General features: G+C 51.0%; 1 protein-coding gene across 1 annotated transcript in view; it reads left to right on the forward strand.

Moving 5' to 3' along the window:
- The window catches only part of TRIP11 (thyroid hormone receptor interactor 11), a 39,387-nt gene that overhangs the window by 15,951 nt on the left and 7,603 nt on the right, over nucleotides 1–15,833 (forward strand). The window contains exons 9-13 of the mRNA XM_018558522.1: nucleotides 951–1,144; nucleotides 1,222–1,385; nucleotides 2,904–3,007; nucleotides 3,356–3,455; nucleotides 14,668–14,749. Of these exons, the coding sequence (XP_018414024.1) occupies nucleotides 951–1,144; nucleotides 1,222–1,385; nucleotides 2,904–3,007; nucleotides 3,356–3,455; nucleotides 14,668–14,749 (644 nt within the window). The remainder of the gene's footprint in view (nucleotides 1–950; nucleotides 1,145–1,221; nucleotides 1,386–2,903; nucleotides 3,008–3,355; nucleotides 3,456–14,667; nucleotides 14,750–15,833) is intronic.

Consider the following 15,833-nt stretch of genomic DNA (forward strand, 5'->3'; position numbering starts at 1 on the left):
CCTGGCAAGTGTTCCCCACTGGCCTCTGTAACTCCCTTCTCAGTTCTGGTGCTGATTTGGTTTCTGTGCTCGGTCTATATTGTGAGTTCAGTGCGTTTTCAATCGCTTTTCAAGCCAGTATTTAATCAAATTGCAAACATTTGTGTGTCGCTGACCATTCGCTGTGATAATAATGCTACTTTTGATGTTGGGAAAGTTGAGTTGACAGCTAGACTCAATACCTATAAAATGTATGGCACGGTGCAGATTTATTTTTCTATCCAGCTTTCTGGCCGGGTAAAACCAATTCCAAATCTCCTTCTAAAGCTATTATTCAGGATTCCTAGTAGATTCCAAATCATCACCGAATGTCCATTCTTTCTTTTTCATTTAAAGGAGAACTATGAGGGGGGGGAGTGCTTTTCACTCATCCTCATAGTTCTAGCCGACCTGTGACAATGAGACTGTCACAGGTCGGCTCAGTAGATCGGGAGGTGAGCGAACACATACCGGCGTTCGCTCACCTCTCGATCCTGTCACGGCTCTCTGCCGTGACAGGGGAGGGGCTGGATTCCCCCCTCCCCGCTCCGATCCGCCAGCGCTGACTGGCGGAACGGACGGGGGAGGGGGCGGGTACAGCTGGCTCTGCCTCTAGATAGGCAGAGCCAGCTGTCACGCAGCTGGGCGGATCTCGATATCGGGATCCGCTGCGGCGTCTCAGTATACCGCGAGCTGTAGCTCCCTATATACTGAGCTTAGGGTAACAGGAGGACACTAGTTTGTGTCCTCCTGTTACCCTAAGGAGAACTATGGGGAAAAGCCCTGACCCCATAGTTCTCCTTTTTAATAAAGCATTTTGTTACTTTTTAGTGTTCCTTGGAGTTGCATCCGCCATCGTTGTTTTTTGCATTATTTTTTTTTTATTATTGTATTCCTTTTGGAAGCTTTAACCCCTGTGTGATCTCCCTCAGGTCCAGCATCTAAGAGACAAAGCACAGCGCCTCAACCAAGAACTGGAGCGGCTGCGCAATCACCTGCTGGAAATGGAGGACTCGTACACACGCGAGGCCGTTGCTGCTGAGGACCGGCAGGCGGAGCTCCGGAAGAAAGTCGCCACGTTAGAAGAAAAGCTTTCCTCTTCCTTCACAGCGGTGGAGACAGCCAGGTACCTGTGCCCGTCTCTTGTTTGGGCGATGGATTCATGGAATCGGTGATCCTCTAACTTGCCATCTTTTTGTTTAGTCACCAGGCTACCATGCAGGTGGAGTCTCTACAAGAGCAGCTGAATCTTGTGTCCCGGCAGAGAGACGAGGCTTTACTGCAATTCAACATGTCCCAGGAGCAGGTCAAACAATATGCACTATCACTGAGCAACCTGCAGATGGTGCTAGAGCAGTTCCAGCAAGGTAAGGCCAAAACATGTATCGCAGCTAATCATTCCTTCAGGGGCCACAAACTCAATTCACTTGGGGGGCCACAGCACAAATTTTCTTCTCCCATGGGAGCCGCTTGCCATACTTCAAAATGGAACAATATACCATACCGGTTTTAATGTCACTATATGTTTATATTACCGGTATATGTGTGTGTGTATTGTACCGTGTTTCCCCGAAAATAAGACACTGTCTTATATCCCCCCCCCCCCCAAAAAAAAATCACACTAGGTCTTATTTTCGGGGGATGTCTTATTTTAAATACTGTCACACACAGCGTCGCAATACCTGCAGGCTGCAGCTGTCCTGGAGCTCTCCTCTCTGATGCCGTCCACAGTTCTCTGTGGGATCCCCGCCAGGGTGGACTGGCCGGACCTCCAGTCAGAAGTTCCCTCAGTGACCGAGGCTCAGTCACCTCACTCCGACCCCACTGGCCATACGTTCCTTGCTGTGCCGCTGCCTGCTGGGAAATGTAGTTTTCTGCCCGGCGGCAGCTCTCTAAGCAAAGGCTGAGGCAGACGGGTGTCTGCTGATCTTGTGTCGGGCGGCATGTGGGAGCTGCTGCGCAGCGGTTAGTCCCCGCCATGTACTCTGGTTGCTCTCTGGGTCAACCCCAAACTAGGTCTTATTTTCGGGGTAGGTCTTTTATTACAGGAATGTTTAAAAATAGTGCTAGGTCTTACTTTCGGGGAAACACGGTATGTATGTGTGTGCAGTGTCAGTATATGTGCGTGTTTTTGTTTTGTTTTTTCCCCACAAGTTTTATTTTAACAGATTCTCACACCACACACACACACTGAGGCCCCATTCACACCTGTAGGTTTAGGTGCAATTGGAGATTCCTGCATCAGGAATTTGCGCTTTTCTGTAGCAGGAATCCCTAATCTGATGTTTACATGCAGCAGCTGTCATCCATTCAAGTTAATGATCAGGTGACAGCCGCTGCATGTAAACACCGGCACACCGCATGTATGTTATATGATTACATGTGGTTCGGAATCGATCACAATACCAATCCCCTAGCTGGCATGCCGCCTCACTCAGCCCTGTGTGTTCCGACTGTGAGGCGGTATACCAGCTGGTGGATCGGCAGTACCTGTGTAACTGTGAGGCGGTATGCCAGCTGGCGGATCGGCAGTACCTGTGAGGCGGTATGCCAGCTGGCGGATCGGCGGTACCTGTGTGACTGTGTGTTTAGTTCGGGTTATACACTTCCCACTCCTGAGGATTAGCGCTACGTTGCTGCATTGTACTACAAAGTCCACGAAGATTTACTTGCCACCTTCCGCAGTGTGTATTTGCCTCTCTTACAGGGAGCCGTCTGATCACTCTTCTTGCTGAGGCCCATGTCTATGCTGAGGCCCATGTCTATGCTGAGGCCCATGTCTATGCTGAGGCCCATGTCTATGCTGAGGCCCATGTCTATGCTGAGGCCCATGTCTAATGTCTTATATTGTCTAATATTGTGAATGTTTTATCGTTCGTCTCCAGAGGAGAAGGCCATGTACTCCGCAGAGCTGGACAAACACCGCAAACAGAACGCAGAGCTACGACAGAAGGTGGAAAAGATGGGAGATAAAGTCGCCTCTCTGCAGGTAGGAGGCCCCCTTGCATCAGGGCTGTGGACTCTTGAGGAAGGCGGCTATGTACAGCACCCTGCCGGCCCCTCCCACCAGCCATGATCTGCCTGCATTGCCTAGAGGAGCACAGAGACCAAATGATGTCTCTGGTTCTATAATGAGATATGTAATGGAGAGTTGTATCATTAGGAATGTCATTAGCATGTTCATACAGGGGGCGGGGCCAAGCAAAGCATAGAAGAGACGCTATATGTACGAGCAGTGCCAAAGTCCGTACCTGGAGGGTCTTCTCTCTGTCCTGTCCTTGTACGCTGCAGACCAGATTTGAGGACAAACATTCCAAATGTTCCTTTTCCTTCCCAGGAACAATTGGACGATGCCAACGATGCACTGGAGTCTGCGTCCCGACTTACCGAGCAGCTGGACCTGAAAGAGGAGCAGATAGAGGATCTGAAGAGACAGGGTGAGCAGGACGTATATCTCAGACCTGTACTGAGTCCTTGGCCCCCGATCCGCACATTAGTATTACATAGAAAGGCATCTTAAAGTGCACGTAAAGCATGCCAAAGCTGCCTCTCAGGCAATAAGATAATATATCATTTTAGCACACCTTTAATCTTACTAGACCGGGGGGAGGGCAAACTCCGACACCCCCCTCTGTTGTGGAACTACAAGTCCCATGAGGCATTGCAAGAGTCTCAGCCACTGGCAGGACTTCCAGAGGCAGATGCATCATGGGATTTGTAGTTTCCTTTGATATAGTTCCCATAGTTATGTATTGTAGTTTTTGCATGTGAAGTGTTTACCTTCCATATCCTTCAAATCCATTTATCTGTCACCTGTACTGTAGAAAAATGTTTGTGTTCTACCTTCATATAAATACTGAGTAGAGGCGACGTGATGGGAGGATGACCAGCGTGGTATTTCATGGCTGGTTAGTGTTATCCTGCAGCATGGGAGTTCTCAGCTAACTTCCTGCCAGGGACCCTGTCTGTATGGGGTATGTATATTCCTGCCAGGGACCCTGTCTGCATGGGGTATGTATATTCCTGCCAGGGACCCTGTCTGCATGGGGTATGTATATTCCTGCCAGGGACCCTGTCTGCATGGGGTATGTATATTCTCCTTATTTGTGCCTGGATTCCTTTCACACACACCCCAAAAAACAATTCCATATGTTGTCTTCTGATCAGATTGGAGGGTGAGGTAGGTCTGTGGCCAGAACATTATATTGGGGAGTATGTTTGATACTATGACATGGAGTATGTGCTTTTGCTGATCTATAGGAAGGCCTGAATGCTACTGGCCCCAGCCGGGCTGACCGGGCCCCAGCCCCCAGGGGAGGCCCCAGCCGGGCTGACCGGGCCCCACCCCCCAGGGGAGGCCCCAGCCGGGCTGACTGGGCCCCACCCCCCAGGGGAGGCCCCAGCCGGGCTGACCGGGCCCCACCCCCAAAGGGAGGCCCATGCCTGGCTATCCTAAATTAGGAAGTCTACAGGTTTGGTGAGCTCCCATGGCACTCGAGACATTTAGAATAAGGTCTATGTAGACATGTTGTAGGGGTGGAGTTCAGGTGCATAGTCCTAGGCATGCGTTATGCGGAGCTTTATCTTTTGACAACCTGACTCTGTGAAGTGACTTTGTTGAGAGTCTTGGTTTATCAGCAGTCATGTGATCACCATTACAGCAATAGCATGGGGATCACATGACTTTGTTAATTGGCATTTTTAGGTACGAGAACCGGCGCCGGGTAGTTGGAAAGAGTTTTTTCTTCACCCTGAGGGGTCATTTATGGTCCATTTCACCTCCCCCCATTGACTCCCAATGCATATCACCAAATTGTTGACTTTAAAGGAGAGCTGTGGGTCCCACCCATCCCTTCTGGTGGAAATCTTGAGGTTTTCATGCAGAGGACATTGGGCGCGCTGTCAACAGTGTTTGTGAAAATAAGCGTTATTAGCTAAATGCGCCATTCTTTCCTTGTTTCCACTTTGTACGGAGCCGTGTTTACGCAATGCTCTGCAGGTCTGCTATTCATTTTGCTGATGTGACAGACGAGAAACATTTCGGCAGCCTTGTCGGAGTTAAATCAGATTTACACATTGGTGGATGGAAACCCAGATGGCAAACGTATCATCTACATGATATCCTGAACCGCAGCGTATGCCGCGAGCGCCCCGAGCCAGCTACGCTCAGACTTTGCTGGCACGCTCCGCCGCTCATTGGGTGTTTTTCTTCAATCCCATTGTACCAGCTCCGGCCCTTGGCCGCGCTCCACGTAATATCATATTTCATGTCCCCCCCGTCGCCCCTTTCCGGCCATTTTTTGTGGCCGGAAAATGTTGAAATTTGTGGTGACGATCAGATTAGATGGCGTTTCGCCGATTAATAATGCGCTAATTGTTTTCTCTGCGAGATTAAAGCCGCCCCGTGTTGACGTTCGAACAAAAACCTTTCGAGAACTCCAAACACATTAGGTTGGCTAGACAGGAAATTCCATAACGTAAATGTTTATTTTGTCGGCAGATTAATGAATGAATTCTCCATAATGTGCGCTCGCTCTGCGTCTCTCAGGGACCCCGCCGGACGAGGCCTTCCAAGTATTAACTCCTTCAGGACCGTTTGTGGTGATCAGAATTTATCCTCGTGACATGAATTATGTCCCATGATATCTTTTTTTTTTTTTTTTGCCTTCCCAACACACGTTTTGTTCTTGACCTTACACAATACTTTTGTGGACACCTGACCATCACACCTATGAGATTTATGGACATCCCATTCCAAAGCCATGGCCATTATAAGGTGTTGCCCCCTTTTGTAGCTATATCGGCCTCCACTCTTCTGGGAAGGCTTTCTACAAGATTTTGGTGGGTGTCGGTGGGAATTGGTGTCCATCCTGGAGGTCGGGTACTGAAGTTGGGTGGGAAGACCTGGATGACATCCAGTATTCCAAATCATCTCAAAGGTGTTCAGTAGGGTTGAGGTCAGGGCTCCTTGCAGGACACTCCAGTTCCTCCACACCAAGCTGGTCAAAAATGTCCTCATGTGGCTGGCTTTGTACATAGGGGACGGTCATGGTGGGACAGAGAAGGGTCTTCACCAAGCTGGTCACGCCATGTCTCTATGGAGCTGGCTTTATACACAGGGGACACTCATGGTGGGACAGAAGTGTCCTCGCCAAACTGTTGCCACAAAGTAGGAAGTATACAATAGTCTACAATGTCTGCGGCCAGAAGGTGGTGATGTTGGATGAGAAGATCTGGTTCACAACCAGCATTCCAATTTGTCTCAAAGGTGTTCAGTTGGTTTGAGGTCAAAACTCTATATAGGACACTGGCGTTCCTCCACCCCAAGCTGGTCACACCGTGTCTTTATGGAGTTGGCTTTGTACACAGGGGACGGTCATGGGTGGAACAGAAAAGGGTCTTCACCAAACTGTGACCACAAGGGCGGAAGAGCCCAATTGTCTTTGTAGAGTCTGCCATTAATGGTCCCACAACTGGAAGCACCTGAACTCAGTCTTTTGAAGGAACGTCTACATACATTTGGCCATAAAGTTAGGACAGTGAGCATCCGTCTCGGATGCCATTTTTGGAAGCGATATTATAGGTGGAGCCTAAAGTGTGGAGCCCGCCCATGGCTCTCTAGATCTTCAATATGCCAACAGCGAGATCTCCTTGACCAGAATTCCTGACACTGTTCCTGCCCATGTGGGAGTTTTGGGTTATTCGGCCCTCCTCTGTATCTTCTGCTCCAAAATCTACTGAAATCTCAGATCTGGGTGGACTGGCCCCCCCCCTTTTAAACCATATCGGTATAGAAAGGTTAACCCCTCGCTTCCCAGAGCGCTCCTCCTGGATATGTCTGTCTGGTTCATTTTCCAGCAGCTGCAAAACTTGTCTGTCGTACGAAATGAAATAACACTTTTTTTCTTCTAAACCTTAATAAGATGTTGGCGCCGGTTTGCACGGTAAATGGATACGCACTCGTCTCCGCTCGCTGAGGGGTGAAACTCGACATCCTGTCATGAAATTGGGTCATAAAATGGGTTTTAAAGGCGAGCTCTCTTTTTATGTAATTGGGCTCGTGGTCCGTCTTCCCGCTCGCCTCGCGCTGCAAATATCTTTTCAAGGTGCCGGATTATTTTGGTGGAAAGTGACTTGAAGCGGTCGGGTGAGGGGCGCGTGCTGGCGGTTTTATGGTCCGACCTCCAGGTTTTTTTTTAACTCTCGCTTTGCTGTAAGCGGTTATACTCGGTGTTTATAGGTTGTGAACCAGCCGCTCTGAATACGGAGACCGATCAGAACGTTTCTGCGTCCAATTCATCTCCTGAATGAGGAAAAAAATGCTTCCAAGTAACTCGTGGCTTTACGTTACCCCAGAGCAACTCCAGCCCTCCAACTACTGTGGAACTACAAGTCCCATGAGGCATTGCAAGACCCCCAGAGGCAAAGGCATGCTGCCCACCCCCTGTCCTTGTGTTTCTCTAAAACTTTATTTTATATGGCTGTCGTGTGTCGGAAGGGTGAGAACCCCGGTCAGGGTTTTATAGCTTTCTTTTCACCCGCTGGGGAGATTTTATTCCCTCTGTTGGTCGAGGTGAATCTTCCAATGGGGACACCTCTATTGATGGTTTATATCTGAACTCCGTCCTCCCCTTCAGTCTTCTATCTGACCTCCGTCCTCCCCTTCTGTCTTCTATCTGACCTCCGTCCTTCCCTTCAGCCTTCTATCTGACCTCCGTCCTTCCCTTCAGCCTTCTATCTGACCTCCGTCCTTCCCTTCAGCCTTCTATCTGACCTCCGTCCTTCCCTTCAGCCTTCTATCTGACCTCCGTCCTTCCCTTCAGCCTTCTATCTGACCTCCGTCCTTCCCTTCAGCCTTCTATCTGACCTCCGTCCTTCCCTTCAGCCTTCTATCTGACCTCCGTCCTTCCCTTCAGCCTTCTATCTGACCTCCGTCCTTCCCTTCAGCCTTCTATCTGACCTCCGTCCTTCCCTTCAGCCTTCTATCTGACCTCCGTCCTTCCCTTCAGCCTTCTATCTGACCTCCGTCCTTCCCTTCAGCCTTCTATCTGACCTCCGTCCTTCCCTTCAGCCTTCTATCTGACCTCCGTCCTTCCCTTCAGCCTTCTATCTGACCTCCGTCCTTCCCTTCAGCCTTCTATCTGACCTCCGTCCTTCCCTTCAGCCTTCTATCTGACCTCCGTCCTTCCCTTCAGCCTTCTATCTGACCTCCGTCCTTCCCTTCAGCCTTCTATCTGACCTCCGTCCTTCCCTTCAGCCTTCTATCTGACCTCCGTCCTTCCCTTCAGCCTTCTATCTGACCTCCGTCCTTCCCTTCAGCCTTCTATCTGACCTCCGTCCTTCCCTTCAGCCTTCTATCTGACCTCCGTCCTTCCCTTCAGCCTTCTATCTGACCTCCGTCCTTCCCTTCAGCCTTCTATCTGACCTCCGTCCTTCCCTTCAGCCTTCTATCTGACCTCCGTCCTTCCCTTCAGCCTTCTATCTGACCTCCGTCCTTCCCTTCAGCCTTCTATCTGACCTCCGTCCTTCCCTTCAGCCTTCTATCTGACCTCCGTCCTTCCCTTCAGCCTTCTATCTGACCTCCGTCCTTCCCTTCAGCCTTCTATCTGACCTCCGTCCTTCCCTTCAGCCTTCTATCTGACCTCCGTCCTTCCCTTCAGCCTTCTATCTGACCTCCGTCCTTCCCTTCAGCCTTCTATCTGACCTCCGTCCTTCCCTTCAGCCTTCTATCTGACCTCCGTCCTTCCCTTCAGCCTTCTATCTGACCTCCGTCCTTCCCTTCAGCCTTCTATCTGACCTCCGTCCTTCCCTTCAGCCTTCTATCTGACCTCCGTCCTTCCCTTCAGCCTTCTATCTGACCTCCGTCCTTCCCTTCAGCCTTCTATCTGACCTCCGTCCTTCCCTTCAGCCTTCTATCTGACCTCCGTCCTTCCCTTCAGCCTTCTATCTGACCTCCGTCCTTCCCTTCAGCCTTCTATCTGACCTCCGTCCTTCCCTTCAGCCTTCTATCTGACCTCCGTCCTTCCCTTCAGCCTTCTATCTGACCTCCGTCCTTCCCTTCAGCCTTCTATCTGACCTCCGTCCTTCCCTTCAGCCTTCTATCTGACCTCCGTCCTTCCCTTCAGCCTTCTATCTGACCTCCGTCCTTCCCTTCAGCCTTCTATCTGACCTCCGTCCTTCCCTTCAGCCTTCTATCTGACCTCCGTCCTTCCCTTCAGCCTTCTATCTGACCTCCGTCCTTCCCTTCAGCCTTCTATCTGACCTCCGTCCTTCCCTTCAGCCTTCTATCTGACCTCCGTCCTTCCCTTCAGCCTTCTATCTGACCTCCGTCCTTCCCTTCAGCCTTCTATCTGACCTCCGTCCTTCCCTTCAGCCTTCTATCTGACCTCCGTCCTTCCCTTCAGCCTTCTATCTGACCTCCGTCCTTCCCTTCAGCCTTCTATCTGACCTCCGTCCTTCCCTTCAGCCTTCTATCTGACCTCCGTCCTTCCCTTCAGCCTTCTATCTGACCTCCGTCCTTCCCTTCAGCCTTCTATCTGACCTCCGTCCTTCCCTTCAGCCTTCTATCTGACCTCCGTCCTTCCCTTCAGCCTTCTATCTGACCTCCGTCCTTCCCTTCAGCCTTCTATCTGACCTCCGTCCTTCCCTTCAGCCTTCTATCTGACCTCCGTCCTTCCCTTCAGCCTTCTATCTGACCTCCGTCCTTCCCTTCAGCCTTCTATCTGACCTCCGTCCTTCCCTTCAGCCTTCTATCTGACCTCCGTCCTTCCCTTCAGCCTTCTATCTGACCTCCGTCCTTCCCTTCAGCCTTCTATCTGACCTCCGTCCTTCCCTTCAGCCTTCTATCTGACCTCCGTCCTTCCCTTCAGCCTTCTATCTGACCTCCGTCCTTCCCTTCAGCCTTCTATCTGACCTCCGTCCTTCCCTTCAGCCTTCTATCTGACCTCCGTCCTTCCCTTCAGCCTTCTATCTGACCTCCGTCCTTCCCTTCAGCCTTCTATCTGACCTCCGTCCTTCCCTTCAGCCTTCTATCTGACCTCCGTCCTTCCCTTCAGCCTTCTATCTGACCTCCGTCCTTCCCTTCAGCCTTCTATCTGACCTCCGTCCTTCCCTTCAGCCTTCTATCTGACCTCCGTCCTTCCCTTCAGCCTTCTATCTGACCTCCGTCCTTCCCTTCAGCCTTCTATCTGACCTCCGTCCTTCCCTTCAGCCTTCTATCTGACCTCCGTCCTTCCCTTCAGCCTTCTATCTGACCTCCGTCCTTCCCTTCAGCCTTCTATCTGACCTCCGTCCTTCCCTTCAGCCTTCTATCTGACCTCCGTCCTTCCCTTCAGCCTTCTATCTGACCTCCGTCCTTCCCTTCAGCCTTCTATCTGACCTCCGTCCTTCCCTTCAGCCTTCTATCTGACCTCCGTCCTTCCCTTCAGCCTTCTATCTGACCTCCGTCCTTCCCTTCAGCCTTCTATCTGACCTCCGTCCTTCCCTTCAGCCTTCTATCTGACCTCCGTCCTTCCCTTCAGCCTTCTATCTGACCTCCGTCCTTCCCTTCAGCCTTCTATCTGACCTCCGTCCTTCCCTTCAGCCTTCTATCTGACCTCCGTCCTTCCCTTCAGCCTTCTATCTGACCTCCGTCCTTCCCTTCAGCCTTCTATCTGACCTCCGTCCTTCCCTTCAGCCTTCTATCTGACCTCCGTCCTTCCCTTCAGTCTTCTATCTGACCTCCGTCCTCCCCTTCAGTCTTCTATCTGACCTCCGTCCTTCCCTTCATACACAAGGATCTTTATTCTCAGCCACGATATGTCATTTTACAAACCTCATTGGTTATTGGTAATCACTATTATTTTATATAGGGATGGTTATCCGGGTGTGTTTACTTTGTGACTTCAGCCTGTGGTGTGGTGAGGATATTGCCGGAGGTGCAGCAGTTCTGAGCGTTGCTTGTGATAGTCGGCTCATAGGGCGTTATGTAGAACAGGTAGGACTTCCATGTTCGGGTCTCTCTGCCCCTTGCAGCTCCCCCCTATAGCACTCTGTGATCGGCTCGGTGAGGCTCAGACATGAAAGAGTTACTTCCTGCTTCAGACGCCCGGCATAAAAAAAATTCTTCTTGACAGCCGTCCCAAATACATTCTCAGACACAGCCGCAGCCAGATCGCCGGAGCAATCTCTTCATGGACACGTTGGCAGCCAGCGCGAAATTCATAGAAAGAGCCGTCCTGCCAGACGCGCCGCACTGAATGGCCATAAATGGTTAACAAATTGATCCCGACCGCGCTTCACTCAGCGCACGCCTCACCCAGACGGAAATTCGCTGAGACCGTGCCTCACCCAGACCGCGCTTCACTCAGCGCATGCCTCACCCAGACCGCGCTTCACTCAGCGCATGCCTCACCCAGACCGCAATTCGCTGAGACCGTGCCTCACCCAGACCGCGCTTCACTCAGCGCATGCCTCACCCAGACCGCGCTTTACTCAGCGCACGCCTCACCCAGACCGCAATTCGCTGAGACCGTGCCTCACCCAGACAACTCATCCTTCCCTGATGACACCCGCAGAACATGCAACAGACCCCATCCCCCCCACTCGTCCTTCCCTGGTGACACCTGCAGACCATGCATCAGACCCCACCCCTGCCACTCGTCCTTCCCTGATGGCAACCACAGACCATGCATCAGACCCCATCCCCGCTACTCATCCTTCCCTGATGACAACCACAGACCATGCAACAGATCCCACCCTCACACATACCTCATGCCCTGATGACACCCGCAGACCATGCATCAGACCCCACACACACACCTTCTGCCCTGATGACACCCGCAGACCATGCATCAGACCCCACACACACACACACACACACCTTCTGCCCTGACGACACCTGCAGTACATACATCAGATCCCTCCATCCTCTCTCCATGACGACAACTTGCATGCCACACATAAGACCCCCACCCCTGGGGCTCATGACTGATCTGCACATCGGACACTGTTTCCACCTCCTGGTGCTGGGACAATCTTCGGGAAACAATTACTAGACACATTTCTCTTTTTGCAACATGGATGTACTTTAATTTTTTTTACAAAAAGTGTCATATGCCTTTTTATGACCGTTCATGTATCGGCCCCAGAGCATGCTGTGTGGAGGACATGCGTGTTGTGTCACACATCATACACATGTGTATGTGCGGTGCCGGTCATTTAATCCTACATATTGTATCCGAGCGGCCAGTCTGTAAGGACGTAAAAGATTCATACATTGGCTGCCCTGGTAAATCAGAGCTGTCCATTAATTCCCAGCAGCCAATCCGAATGCATCTTTAGCTGCTCAGTCAGCAGAATACTGAGCGTTGGTTGGTTGCTGGGGGGTTCTAACACACACAAGTGATTAGATCAGCGGGGTAGATGAAACAATAGCGGAGATGAGCAATGACGAGACCATGCGGACTGCCCCGAGATCTCACCGGGCGGTGTTGGCGGCTCACGTTCTCTTTCTCCAGTTTTCATAAATCATCTCTCCCAGTTTATGATTAGACTCGGCTGTTTCCTCAGTGGTGGACTCCGCGGTGGTACCCCCTCGCTCACCGCCTGGATCCAGACATCGACTTATATGGACTCATTGTATATCTTTCCTTTCCTCGGAGAACTTCTCACGCCTGGACGCGGAATCCATCGGGAATATTTCAGGTCATTTATTAATCGGACAAAACATTCCATTTCTGGCAATCAAGATACAGTATGAAAACAATGGAGACCTCCCGGCCCCGCCTGCAGGAATGAGCGTTCTGTAGTCTGGGGGTTTCTTCTTGGATACATATTGGCATCAAACTCTCTCACTTTCGTCACTTATACACCCAAAAATTATATTATCTTTTTTTTTTTTTCTCAAAAGTTTGATTTTAACCATTTTTCAGTTTTATTTAAACTGGCATTGAGTTAAAACGTGGCAGGTACTTTAATTCTGTGACCCCCCATTGGGCAGATTTCTACCTGTCCATGTGACGCCCATACAAGAAATGGGGAAGGTGGGGGTGCGGTTTTACCTGGGAAGGCGCAGACGGCAATAACAAACATTCAGAAGTTCTCTCTTTCCCACGTTTAAATTTTGTGTTTTTGATTCTGGTTCCCCTTGGGGGAGGTTTTGCATTACTTCCTGTCCTGACAGGAAGTGAAGGGATGTTTCTGCAGTAGTAGCACGCACTTCAATAAACCTGACGTAGGCTCGAACGCTCTCCTTCTCCTCTCCCTAACGGGTGTGTGCTTTAAGACCAGCAGATGAGAATTGGGCAAGGCTGACAACACTGTTGGGATTTCAGTGCAGCAGAGCTGGCATTGTCGGCTCAAAAGGGAAGTTAGGAGCTCCTTAAGGTTCCAGCAGATCAACAGGTAATTTTTTTTTACTTGCAGAGATGTACTGATGGTGTTTTTTTTGCTTTTTGGGGGAGGGGGGCAGAAAGGAGGCCCTTGCTAACCTAGATATAATAGTAGCATTGACATCACTGTACTATACATGGGAGGGGCTCAACAGGTCCCACTCGCAACAGGCTGCCTACAGAAAACTGCAGGAGGGGTGGAGACGAGACCAGTCACCCTGTACAAGGAGAGAGAGAGCAGCAGTGCGCTGTCTTTATTACAGGAGGGGCAGAGACGAGACCAGTCAACCTGCACAAGGAGAGAGAGAGCAGCAGTGAGCGGTCTTTATTACAGGAGGGGGCGGAGATAAGACCAGTCACCCTGCACAAGGAGAGAGCAGCAGTGAGCAGTCTTTATAACAGGAGGGGGCGGAGACAAGACCAGTCACCCTGCACAAGGAGAGAGCAGCAGTGAGCGGTCTTTATAACAGGAGGGGGCGGAGACAAGACCAGTCACCCTGCACAAGGAGAGCGCAGCAGTGAGCGGTCTTTATTACAGGACGGGGCGGAGACGAGAGCAGTCACCCTGCATAAGGAGAGGGAGCAGCAGTGAGTGGTCTTTATTACAGGAGGGGGCAGAGACGAGACCAGTCACCCTGCATAAGGAGAGGGAGCAGCAGTGAGTGGTCTTTATTACAGGAGGGGGCAGAGACGAGACCAGTCACCCTACACAAGGAGAGCGCAGCAGTGAGCGGTCTTTATTACAGGAGGGGGGCGGAGATGAGACCAGTCACCCTGCACAAGGAGAGCGCAGCAGTGAGCGGTCTTTATCACAGGAGGGGCGCAGACAAGATCAGTCACCCCGCGCAAGCAGCGACCAGTGTGAAAGGCCTGGAAAAGTTAGTGACTTCACCAAAACATGTGACATATTGCAGCATAGCCCAGCCCCCATCCCGGGCCATGCTGACGTAGGCTGCTAGGAGGATTATGCCGCACAGTAAGCTGTGAGTAGACCATTTACTTACTAGAAGGGGAGCACTGCCCACTGTGTTGGCAAAGGTGCCGAGGTTCTATGAGCCTCCAGATCACTGACCCTGAGAAGGAAGTGCCAGTGACTGGCAGGATCAATAGGTAATTTCTCACTAAGGGACGTTTTAATCAATATACGAAGGGCAGAGAGAGATTACAGAACTTGTCAGGAAGTTCTTAGAACATTCTAATTGTTGTGGATGGAATTCTTGCCCCGTTCGGGTGTCTGGATACCCCCGTGACTGACGTGAAGCTTTTCCTTCTCTTTCAGCCGATCTGAAGCAGGAGATGCTGGAAGATGCTCAGAATAAGCTCATGAATCTTCTACACAGCACGGAGGGGAAGGTGGACAAGTAAGTGACTTTCTGCAATGTCAAGTGCTGTGCTCATGTTCTCCATAGGTAGAGACACCGTCAGCTTGTCAATTCATAGCAAAGGGTCTGTGTGAGGGGCTGCCCTTTATAGAGGATACGGATCCATCCATTTCCTGTCTATAAAACAATCACCTCAGTCCCTTGGATGAAAGAAATCCCATTCTATCCCTTACTAATAATATTTGGGGATACAGTTGGTTGTAAGAATATTGTGCTTTACAGATTGCTACAAAAGTCTGAATTGGCATTGTATATGTTTTATCTGAAGTGATCTGGGTGTTCTGCCGCCACAGCTTCCAGGCCTCTGTCTACATCCTTCTGTGCTGTAGATGCTCATCACTGCCACTAGAGGGAGCTCCTGAGAGACGGGGGTCAGCCTAGTACAGATCCACTTTTATTATAACCGCTCCCTCTAGTGGTGGGTGGTGGGAGCGCCATCTTCTACATCACAGCAGGATGTAAACAGAAACTTGGATGCTGCAGTCCATGGTGAAAAGGACACGCATGGATCTCTTCAGATGACGTAGAGCAGTGGTCCCCAACCCCCCTTGATCCGCGGCCCGGTACCGGTCCGTGGATCAAATGGCACCGGTCCGTGGATCAAATGGCACCGGGCCGCAGGCGAAGCAGCGCTCCCGACTCTGCTCTGCCCAGCTCCGTATCACAGACCTTTACTGCGGTTCATTGTAAAAACTTTGTACAATGAACTGCAGTAAAGTCTGTGACACGGAGGAGGGACAGCTGTATGTTCCGGCGTGTGTGCTGTGAAGATAACAGGCGGCACAGGCGATCACATCACTGTTAGCCTGGCGGGGGCAGAGCCTATACCCGTCTATGCAGGCACCCACAGCCACATCCTGGTATGTGGGTCAGCGTGAGTGAGGACGCTCTCCTGTGACCCCTCCCCTCCGCTGGCCGCCAAGGAGAGGTGCTGCAGCCTGGATGTAGGTAAGGTTGGGGAGTCTGTGGGTGATGGCTGGCTTGGGGGGATTGGGGGACTGTAGCTGGGTGGTATTCAGCATTGCTGTATAATGATTATACAGCAATGCTGAATACCACCAGC

The sequence above is a fragment of the Nanorana parkeri genome, unplaced genomic scaffold (assembly GCF_000935625.1).
Source record: "Nanorana parkeri isolate BGI_ZX_2015 unplaced genomic scaffold, ASM93562v1 scaffold344, whole genome shotgun sequence".
In the NCBI taxonomy this organism is placed as follows: Eukaryota; Metazoa; Chordata; class Amphibia; order Anura; family Dicroglossidae; genus Nanorana; species Nanorana parkeri.